We start from the raw sequence: 12061 nt of genomic DNA on the forward strand, positions 1-12061 counted from the left end.
TCTCTGATCTGCCGAATAATCCAATCAGCGCACATTTGTGCGCCCCAAGATTCCCGGTTTCATCCGCCAATGTGAAGCCGGTCATTGCCAAAACGACTGAAATGTTGTATCGATGCCGTACACACACGTTAGACCAGCGCCTCGGAAAAGGGGAGGGGCTTCTCTCCGTGATAATGGTGATATATTATATTTTTTCACATTAACTTAAGTGGTTGTTGACAGAGGCTTACGGTCTCCCACACACATTTAGCGCGTCAACACGGTATATTTACTATTTAAATGATTTGGCATATAATGTTTTATTTTTTTCTTCTTCTTTTTTTTTCATCTCCAAATTTTAAGAGGGGCGGCCCCCTATGGACGAACCGCCACTGATCACTAAACATCGACTTTCATCTGGGGTTTGCGGAAACGTAATACCATAATTCTTTAATGTCAATAGGCTTTCTAAACCACTTTATCTGAAGATAATAACGAATGTACACAAATTGCTCCTATCACTCCGTCTTTGCTCAGGAAAACTTTGTGCACAGACAACTTGTTTCAGTGATAACTTCGTCAGCTAAGTCGGCATGTTTTCCTGACAGGTCGCCTGTATTTTTAGCAACGTCAACTCATTCCAAGATCTTAGCAATTTAACTTATATAAGAAATAAACTTGGATGCCAAAACATATGTCTAGATCAAGAAGAGCTTTTGATATATGAAAGTCGTTTCAAGTTTTTCATATCTCATTGGAAACAATGAAGTTCTTTTGTCAGTAATGACAGAGGTCAATGCAAATTAACAACTGTATATTTTGATTTTTACACAGCACACAAGTGCAAATGAAATTAATTGCACATGTCCATATCCGGTGTGTGCATAAGCTGTTCAGAGTCGCCAGTGGCTCTCTAACCTCCAAGTGAGCTTCTATATTTTGGTGCTTTCGTATTTGCAGCGAGCATCACCGTCGTTGCTTCCGTCCACAGACATGTCATGACCCAGAGAACAAATGCGTTGATGTACAAAAATACATTTATTTGAAACAATTTCAAAATGACAGTTTCCTTACCATAGAAATATTGAAATATAGATGAAACAGAACATTACTGATGATGCATGCGTTGTAGATTGTTGTGCACTGAAGAACATTGCTCTGCCTTCTGAAATATGACCAGTTTCATTGTATGGATCTCCACGAATATCTTGTTCTTATAATAGAGTGCGGCATTTAAGATACCAGAAGAGGCAGCAATTTCCAGCGATCAAAGTGGATATTGAATGAACAATGAGGCAATCACATGTATGAATGTCTTTTACTGGGGACAGTTGCAAAATGTATGAGCAGAAATGAAGTACAACATTGTTGATCGCTATTCTTCACTTTCTTTTCAGACTTTAACGGAGTTCCAAATTCATTATGGCCTGGCTATGAACCAGTCTACTCTTTGTACATTATTTACAATATTAAAGGGTCCAAGAGGGACAAAATAAGAAGAACACAAACACAATGAAACTATTATTTGAGTTGCACACAGCCCAAACTTTATGAGTTATTTTGGTGTTTCTCCTAATACTGTTTTGCTTATAGGAATCGGAACGAAGTGAAAATCCAAATACTTTGCTCAGTGTTGAAAACAACACAACAAGCTACAAAGCAATCTCCCTTCACTGTGTATTCTGTCTGCGGTAACAAGGCTCGGCATGGCTTTGAGGCGAGAACCCTTTGTTTGAGGTAATGCATGTGTGAAGTGACAGCCTCTAACTTTGTGCAGTGTTCCCCCGTCCCTCTCGCTACTCCTTGCAAGTGCTCTTTAACCCTCCTGTTATGTTCGTTTCTTACATACAGCCGTGATGTTCCCGGGTCAATTTGACCCGGTTAATGTTGAATCATCCAAAAGTGATCAGAAACCAAAACATTCTAAAAACTATAGTTTGTACATCATCAACAACAACATTTCTAACAATTAAATCAGTTTTTAGTGGAATTGAGTTATTTACCCCTCCATAGATCAGAGTTCAATCAGGAGCACTCACTCGTTTTAATGAAAAATACATGTTCAAACTATTTTTTAGGAACATTGAAAGAATCTAAATCTAAATTGCATTAGTCTACCATAACATGTATTTTCTCCTAAATTTTATTAGCATTTTGTAATTTTTTTTCTTCTTCATGGGGTGATGTAGATAAATAGAGATGAGACACCTGTGCTGTTCAGGGTCATAATGACCCGCCCACTAAAAATCAAGCCAAATGAGTCATAAAGGATTTGTATTGAAAGTAAACTTTAGTTATGTTTATCTTTTGTGTTAAGATGCATAAATTAGATGATAAAGATGACCAAAGGCCAGCACACAGTCATCCTCTTGGTGCAGTCGTATGTATCTGCAGAGTGTAATGTTGTAGGACTGCTCAGCAACCATTTTGTATGTTTGGCCCTCCCCTGCTAAGGCGCGCGTGGAGCTTTCCCGCAGGGAAAAATAAAGGTTCCCGTCAAAATAGTATCTGTATTTCTTGCACAGCTGGGGTCGTTAGAAAGAGAATGTGTGTGGGTCTGAGATTGGGATGAGACAGGGTGTGTGTCTCTCCCAGTCAGACAGACAGTATATTAGAAGTACTATAGGCCTACTACATATGTATTAGTTGTGACATGAAAGAAACCCTCACATTAGTGTCCCATGTCCAATAAAGGTGTATTTAGGAGGAAAGTTAGAAGATGATAAACATTGTTTAGTCTGTAAAGTGTGCTTCTCATGTCGGGTGATGGGCACACAGCAGGATAGAGATGGTTTCCATAACAACCACCTGATTCTTTTGATTGAAGTTTGAAATGTGTACAACTTTATATATGGGGTTGTGAACGGGGTGTGTGTGTGCTGAGATGTGTGTTTGTGTGTGTGTTTGTGTGTGTGTGTTAGTGTATGTGTGTGTTGGTGTCTGTGTGTTGGTGTGTGTGTCTGTTAAAACTTTGTGGGAGCGAGTAAGAGACTGTCCCACATTTACAAAGAAAGAAATAGTCTAAACGTGACTCTTCTGATGACTTTTAGCCTTCACTTTCAGTCGGGTCAAATTGACCCGGGAACATCATCTCTGTTATATAAACCTGCAGGGGGGGGGGTTGCAAATACATGATATTTTTTTATTATTTTTTTTAACGTTGATTACACTAAATAAGGTAAGCAGAAGAAGTTTTATACAGAAAGAGTACTTAGAAGTATTTTTCCTAGATTTTCAAACTTTGAAACGGGTCAATTTGACCCGCAACATAACAGGAGGGTTAATGGAGCAGAGCATTGTGGGAAAGCTCTGCACGGGGCACCCTCTGCTGAGTTTTTCAGCTTCCTTGGATTATCATCATGCTGGTTACCTGGAGGCTGACAGGGAGACAACCTGAAACTAAATTTCATTTGAAACTAAACTCAAAGCAGTGAGTCAAGAGTCGGGTTCTTAAGAGAAGCCTGTCGGCACCAGGACGAGTGGACTCATTACCAGCGAGATTGTACGGTACCTGCTCTGTTGGCAATGCTTTTGAGGCGACGAAACCCGTGCAAAGAAGACCAAACTAAAGCTTGTAATTCTCAAAGCACATGCCAAGGGTGATATGCTTAAATAAAGTAGTATGCCGATATTGAGCATGACATCTGCCCCCTTGTTAGTCAAATAAGCCTCATTGCAGAAAAAAATAACAATTCACTAAGATCAGTGCTGATAGCCACATCCAGTTAGACTAAACTGATTAGTGCACAAAGAATGGACTGCGGCCCCTGAACGCACCATGAACAGTGCATCACTTGCAACCGCTGCCAAGGTTTGATTCACTAAAGATAGTGACCTAATGATATCGCAGCACAAATACGGCCATAACGAGTGCTGTTTGCCCGTATTCACGTCTGATTGCAATCAATCGCGTCAGCAAAGCGGAAAAAGGTTTGAAGCCAACGCGTCGCTTGTGGCGGGCGTCTGATCCGGGAAAGAAGCTCAGAGTCTGTAGACGGCATGTCGTGATCTCTAACTGTGAGGTACAGGTGTGTCATGAAAACTAAATGAATAAAGCTCCTCGACACGTTATTTTTTAAGACAAGATTTAAATAATGAATTAAGTTGTGCCTCGTGCATGGATGCACACAGCCTCGCTCTTAATTCCTGCTGCCATGGGATCGCTGATGGTAATTAATAAATAAATAAAAGATTTTCAAAATTAGAATGTGGAATTCATATTTCTCCTCATTAATGTTGCATCATTTCATTTTATCCATCTACAAATGTTTGCTCTGCAGGGCAGAGCTGTTTACGGGGCACAGTGTATATGGCCTCAAAACTGAGTTATTGGCCTCAATAATTAATACTTCGCCACATATTTCGAATCAGATGCAGAAAATGTCTAACTGCACTCAGCTGCAAAACTTTATTTCTGCTGTAATAATTTACTGAGTAAGACTCATACCTTGAGTTGGGGCAGATAAAGATTGCAAGTGACGGACAATTCATGGTGATATCAGTGGCCACAATTGTGTATTTTTTTAGATGTAGAAATGAATACAAATATTACAATCTTCATATTTAGAGACAATATTCAAGTTTTAGTTTTTTTAAATGAACGAAAATGCTTGTGAGACAATTTTAGCCATCAAATATAAAACACTGAGAAACACTGCAATCTAAGTTACCGTTATATCCATGTATGGACAAAGTAATGACTTATTTGTGATATTCTATTTTCAATATAACATGAGCAATGGTAAAATATTTATACTCTGTGGGCTTTCTGAGAGATGGATTTCAAAAGCAGTAGGTGTCGCCTTAAACAAGTTGAAGTCACCTGTATTCATAAATAACTAAAACATTCATATTTGTATTCAGATTGGTAATTCTCCAAACAGAAACATAATTCAAAATATAACCAGCTGTCAGAAGCCAAGCTTGTACCTACTGCTGTTTTAGAGGATGTAGACATAACCGTTAAAATTGTTTGGAATGAATGTCATCATGGTTCTCCCAACACTTGAATATTGGGAATTTGATCACTGGTTGCCACAATAGAATAAATATTAATAATAACTGATTCAGCTTTTGTATTGAGACCAAATCAGAAGTACCAGAGCAAATGGCAAGAAGCATTTAGTTCAGGTAGTTTAAAAACTTTCATCTGTGTAAAAATGTCTGACCATCTATTGTATATCCCTAATGCAAATATAAATATATTGAATATGTTGATCCTATGTATTTCACTCCCAAGGAAATGGTGGGAAGTTGAATCTCTTTTATGCCAACACAGTTCTCGCTGCATTAACATACAAACCTTTTCCTAAAAGTATCGAGATACATATCGAGATACTTATCTCGATATGTATCGAGCAGATGTCATGCTTAATATTGAGATACATATCGAGATACTTATCGAGATACGTATTGATATACATTCCGAGAAACGTATCAAGATACTTAACGCGATACATATCAAGACACTTATCGAGATCCATATGGTGATACGTATCGAGATACATATCGTGATACATATCGAGATCCATAGCGTGATATGTATTGTGATACGTATCGAGACACATATCGTGATACATATTGAGAAACATATATAAATACATATTTAGATACGTATCGAGACACATATCAAGACACATATCTAGATACATATAGGGATAAGTATCGAGATACATATCGAGATACGTATCGGGATACATATCGCCCAACAGGAACCGAGGAAGATGAGAGCAATATGGAAGTCATTCTGGCTCTTCCGATGAATGATTATAAAATAACTATTTACAACACTTGCTTATCTACAACACAGAAATCGTGTCCTCAATAAGAACATGCACAAGTCAAGGACCTTAGCAAAAACAAAGTAGATTTTTGACTTTTTAACACACTTTTCAAAATAAACAACAACAGATCATTGTCAAATCCTCTGCCGCTGCCTTGGTACTCCGACTACGAGCATGTAGAATGTAATAATATATACATTGAACAGAACAGATGATAATATTGTATATTTCGATAATATTCCCTGTTTGATTAAAGACTCAGACATTATAGTCTTTATATAGGCAGAAATGACTTTCAAACCAAACTCCAACGGAAATGTACACAACGTTTCATAGGTTTTCTTTTGACTAAAGATATTTCACTCTGCAAATGAATGTCGTTATGTAGCTTACATCCACAAAACTGAATACATTGTTTGCCAGTAATTACAATGATCTCATTGAGTAACTTGACATTTCCTGCATGGATGTTGTTGAACGAGGCATCCGTGCAAGTCTGTATAAATGAGGTCCCTTAAAAAACTATTAACATCAGCTGTGTTGAGAATTACAAAACAGAAAAGAGAACCCCCCCCCCCAACACTATAATACTTTCTCTGTAAATGAACCGCTGCTCCGGCTTCACACGCTGGTACAGTTTGGAATCTCCCTCGTGCTCTCGCAGGCATTTCCAACTCCTCCTGAGCAGACATGGATGAAACAAAGGAAGAAAAACAAGAACAAAGACAGTTAGTTCTGCGTTGCCACTTTGATGCCCGCGACATGAATACCTTCTTTGACTGAAATATTATGTTATCAAAGGCTGTGAAACTGTGAAATAGAATAGAAGTACAAAAGTGGGACATTACTATAATGTGACTATTTTATTATGACACCTTTATACACATCGGGGGGCGTGACGGATGAAAGGAAGAAAAATGATCAATTCTCCCCTGCAAATACAATATTTCGAGGGCTTTTATTATGAAAGGTAAGAATAGGACGAGATCTGGTCGACCAGACTTTTTCAAAGTTAGTAATAAAGTTTGCTGTCTTGGTTCAGAATACAGAGCCTTCAATTTGCTATAAATGTAAATATAGGTTGCAACTCAACCTGGTGCTGAAAACATTGATCAGAAACTAATTAGTTTGTAAGTAATATTTGCATTATGTGGGCAAATGACAAAAACAACAGTTCAAAAAAATACATCGATGTCTGAATTAAACACATGAAGGCATTTAGTTGAACACACACAGACATGTGAAAGGCATAACTCAGTTTTACAGATGTGTGAACTATTTGAGTAAGAAGCTGCTCATATTTATGACTGAATGAATAAAAGAATCAATGCTAGAGTTAAAATGGGAACTCTTATGACAGTTGTGGGCTTTTGCCAGACAGGTAGGGTCTAATAAAAGATATTGTTGAGTTGCATTATGGGAAATGCCGTGCCCAACGATAATAGATACAAATAATACAAATAAGAACAGCGCTCCTCCTCTGCACTGATTACGAGAATTCATTGAAAGATCTTTCTCCTCTGACTTTATTAGAGTGCAAGACCAAATCACTGGGCTACCCCTTTTAATGTATAATTCCTTCTCTGCACTAAATAATTCTACACTACATTACCAAATAATGTTCTTGATTTATCATTGAATTGTTTGTTCAATAAAATCATAGAGAACAGAGATGCTGATTCCCAAGGTGACATCTAAATGTAAAAGCTTCAGAACAATAATGGTCAGAAAACTCCATCCGGTACATTTCATTTTTAAATATACTGTTGTTACTTTCAGACTGTGGAACACTTCAACACAAGCCTCTTTTTTACTGACACATTGTAATTAGCTTTTTTTTGGTCCCTGAAGCGTGTGAGAGCAAATGTGTTGAAGTAATCACATGAGTGTTTTGTTTCTATTCACAGTTTTTCCAGTGTTTTACAGATCAATTGTATTCGGAGTTTTGTATTTTTGTGTACCTTCTTAATAAAGCACTCTAGTCACCATTTATGAACACATTTTTCTATATAGTATTTGCAACAACGTCCTGTGCAATCATCATGTCTAGCTGCAGCAGGATTTCATATCTGACTATTACTACTACGACGACTCTGTGGATGATTACAGCTCGTACCATTTTATTACAATGGGCATTTAGCTGAATGTAAATAATCAGCCGAAAATGCAGCAACACCAACTGATGATCTTGGTGCTCGGGGGTACAAACTGTTTCAGTTAATTGTTATTCTGACTCCAAATACAGAGAATCAGAATCAGCTCTCTGAGCCAAAGGACCTGTTCTGCTTTCTGTTGCTGAAGCTGCAGAAGCGACGGTGTGCATCATGTGAGGTCAGAGTGAGCAATTTTCAGCCATGTTTCTTTCTTTGTGCTGGAATGAAATCATATTTTTAAATAAGTCACAATCTGACCAAATAGTAAGAAGGCCGCAGGTTCTGTGCACCTTCTGACTTATTGAATCCCGAGGCAGCAAGCTTAAATATGTTGTTTTTATTACATATTCATTGTTCTCAGTACTACAAGCCTTGCTGGAATCTCTCCCTCACTATGTTAAACTTGACCACCACCGTCTCTAGCGGCTGCTTTCCTCCTCTCCTCACGATTAACAAGACTGGAAGGTGATACACTCTGTCACATTCATTGAATGTATTTTAACTCTAAATCTGTCCTTCTGTACACATTACATCTATTGCACCTGTCCATCCTGGAGAGGGATCCTCCTCTGTTGCTCTCCTGAAGGTTTCTTCCCTTTTTTTCCCCCTGAAGGATTATTTGGGAGTTTTTCCTGATCCGATGTGAGGTTTTGGGACAGGGATGTCTATGTGTACAGATTGTAAAGCACTCCGAGACAAATTAGTAATTTGTGAAATTGGGCTTTACAAATAAACTGAATTGAATTGAATTGATTCATTTGCCAACTTTTTGTTAAAAGAATTATTCTAATTCAATAGCTAAATTGATGTCTGGGCTGGTGAATCTGCATACATTTATTCAGCCTATTCTAACTTTACTTCTAAAACCATCTTCCAAATTAAAAACAGCACATGTGCTGTACCAGACCAGAATCCCTTTCAAGAACCGCTCTTCACATCGGACATGACTGTCAGTGAGTAAGCCGTTTGGTTCCACCTGAACATGATATAATATAGCTCCTCACTTACGTTTGACCCTGGCATCCAGTTCTTTCTCCATGAGCTCTTTGGATGTGGGGAACTCACTCAGAGTGATTTTAGGCGTGCTGTCACCCTGGCCCACCGAGCCGATCATCTCCTGCTCCTTCTCCTGGTTCACCTCGGCGTAGATGTTGATCCAAGGTATTTTTCTAAAGATCGACAAAAGAAGAAAGTTACAAAGGACCCTCAAGACAATGTTAGAATCTATCTAGTTGCTATATTTTTCATGAAAAAACAAAACATCTAATCTTTCTTAGAATGAAAGAAAAAAAGACATCTACAGTACATATATTTTTGTCAGGCAATATTCTTACAACTTAAACACAACAACCTATACAACTCAAAGACAGAACTGCCATGGGCTCTCCAATTTTCAATGACACATCTCACATCTCAATAACTAATCTATTATTAATATGCAAATTACACTAAAAGATGTATATTTTCCCATCTGCATTTGTTACACTAAATATACATCTTTATTTAGTCACTATCCAATTTATTTCCAATTACTATTCATTTTGATTATTAATTGCTCTGTTTTGTCAACTGTGATATTTCTTGAAAAATGCATGCTCTTTAGACTAGTGGGAAAAAAATCATATCCATAATTAATGAAAGCTTTTCCATTTCCCTGCAACTCTCCAAGAGAATCATTTTGAGTATGAATAATTTATTCAGCAAATAACAGCCCAGGCACAGCAACTGCATATTAAACCATTTGATGGTCGTTTTCTCCGCATTTTATCACTGATTTCTGCATGAGCCTCACGCACCGGAGTTCTGAGAGAAGTCCTCGAGGGGGACTTGTCCAATCAAATCTCCAAACGACTGATGGATTGGTTCGGACCGTGCTCATCTGATATCATCAATAATATAATGCGGTCTGGTAATAGCTATGTCTACTGGCGTTCCAAGTGCAGCAGGTGGAATTAATCATACAGGTGGGTACCTCTTGAATTTGTAGATGAGGAACACTGCTAGCCCCAGGAACACCACTGAGAGGAGCATCAGCATGGCGGAGCTGCTGTGTCGGGGGTTGGAGTCCACCAGCGGTGCTGCGGGAGCGAGAGAGAGGAGAGGTTCGATGCTGCCCTCACTACACATGCGTCAATGATGCTCTCTGCCTTTTGCTTTGGTCGGAACTTAAACTGGCCGACTAGCTGTTTGGGTAAATGTGATGTTAATTGAAGCCTGAATGATCCCTGAAGACATGGTGAGAAAGTGTTCAAAGCCGTTACATAACACTTTAAGCTAGTTTGTGCTAGTTAAGCATTCATCTTTTACATTTAAATGTAGCTCAAGCAAAAGTTAACTCTTTACACGCTGGTTCATTCATGAGCAGTCTCTTAGTCTCGCAGCGATTACTCCATCAGCTGATTGGGGGCGTGCACGATGAATGAACCAATCGGAGGCAGCGCAGTTCTGTCAGCCAATCACAGCGTTGTTGCCGATCTTTTAAATATGTTCTCCTGTCGGCTGCTGTCAGTTGTCTTTTCACCTCAAACCGATGCAACCCCGGCTCCTTCAATCAGCGTTACAGCGACTCTTCTTCTACACCACCACAAGCGTCTGGACTCCATGGGGGGATTCTGCCTCACAACCCCTTGCTTATCCTAATTCAGGATGGAGTCCAATCGCCAAAGACTTTGCACGATTTCAATACGCAATTGTAATAAATTATTGTTAAACTCTAAATATCACTCTCTCCTGATTGAAATGTATTTCTGTTGTGTATTTTAAATGTTGTCCCTGCCCTTTGCTTTAATTATTGCCCTGTAAGGACAATACCGTTCCCAACTAACCAAGCTTACCACTGTATCATAGTTACATTTAATGTGGCATTGTCAAACCAAACAATTAATTTGTCCCATTTCCATCAGCTGGTTTGAAGTAGAAGAAGAACAAGAAACAAAACAAGTCGCCTTGGCCATCTTCCCCATATTTTAATTGTTATTTCATATCAGTGAGTGTTGGCTGTTGAGGATGTTTTAACAAATGTTGCAGTTTACATCCAGCTTTTTTTATGCGGCACATGTATCTTTAAGGCCTCAACAAACTTGATTTTATTTCCTTCATTAAGAAAACAATGAAGGGTGAATTAACATAGAATAGCTGCTGCCGCTATAGGCCCCATGAATTGTGGATAATTTGCAGCCGCTATCTGCCCACGCACATGATCCGATTGACAAAAGATAATGGGTAAATGTTATCAAACACGCGGAGTGCAATGTGCCCTTATGTGTACCTATTTGTAATTATCCATTTGTAATTATCCAAGTGTAAATGTGCTTGAAGCCACCGTGTCTGATGTGAGGGCTGGAAGTCAGTCTGATTCAGAGTGATTTGAGATTTACACTGTTTATTTTTGTTTAGCAGGCACCATCCTTTATAGAATATTGTCTCAATATTTTAAATCCTGTATTATTTACATTCAGGTTTGCGAGCTTGCAGTCTTCTTCTGTACTACCTGTGCATTGTGATGCTTTTTTGCTTTTTGTATTGACACCTAACGTTGGCTTGTGGAATAGTGTGAAACAAGTGGCATGTGTGTTGTGAAAGTACAGTACAAAAGAAAAGACTGCTACATAAACTATGTCTATCATTTATCTCCATTCTTTATGTATTTTCTACTTAACTATATACAGCTCCTCCATGTGTGCATGTATTTATCGACTGTGAGCCAGTGGTTACCAGGTCTGTCTTTCAATTAGTTGATTGGCAGTTCAATACCCGCCCTCTAGTCAATGCGTCCTTGAGCAAGACACTTAACCCTGAATGGCTCCTTGTAGCTGCGTCTACGGTGTATGAATGTACCGTGATTGTAAGTCGCTTTGGATGAAAGCATATGTAATAAGTAGGGCTGGGCACGTTAACGCGTTAATCTTGCGTTAACGCATCAATTAATTAACGCCGACAATTATTTTATCGCGCGTTAACGCAGGTTTTATTATTTATTTTATAATTGTAAAAGTTTGTTGCTCACAGGGTTTTATTTTGTAAAAGTCTGCTACTGATTGCTGCGGAACCGGAAAAGAAAGTCATTCGCGGTTTAACAAACATGGAGAAGAGTACGGAGATTGTAAATGGCCATTTTCAATTTAAAGTTCTTAAAGACGGCGGAGT

At 38.6% G+C, this 12061-nt stretch overlaps 1 protein-coding gene across 1 annotated transcript in view; it reads right to left on the minus strand.

Annotated features, from left to right (window-relative positions):
* Positions 1–5843: 5843 nt before the first annotated feature.
* Positions 5844–12061, minus strand: part of sorcs3a (sortilin related VPS10 domain containing receptor 3a) — a 259289-nt gene continuing 253071 nt past the window's right edge. Inside the window, exons 25-27 of the mRNA XM_056408465.1 lie at positions 9888–9993; positions 8924–9084; positions 5844–6442 (exon numbers count right to left, since the gene is read on the minus strand). Coding sequence (XP_056264440.1) covers positions 6384–6442; positions 8924–9084; positions 9888–9993 — 326 coding nt within the window. The 3' untranslated portion in view covers positions 5844–6383. The remainder of the gene's footprint in view (positions 6443–8923; positions 9085–9887; positions 9994–12061) is intronic.

The sequence above is a fragment of the Pseudoliparis swirei genome, chromosome 24, assembly GCF_029220125.1.
Source record: "Pseudoliparis swirei isolate HS2019 ecotype Mariana Trench chromosome 24, NWPU_hadal_v1, whole genome shotgun sequence".
NCBI lineage: Eukaryota > Metazoa > Chordata > Actinopteri > Perciformes > Liparidae > Pseudoliparis > Pseudoliparis swirei.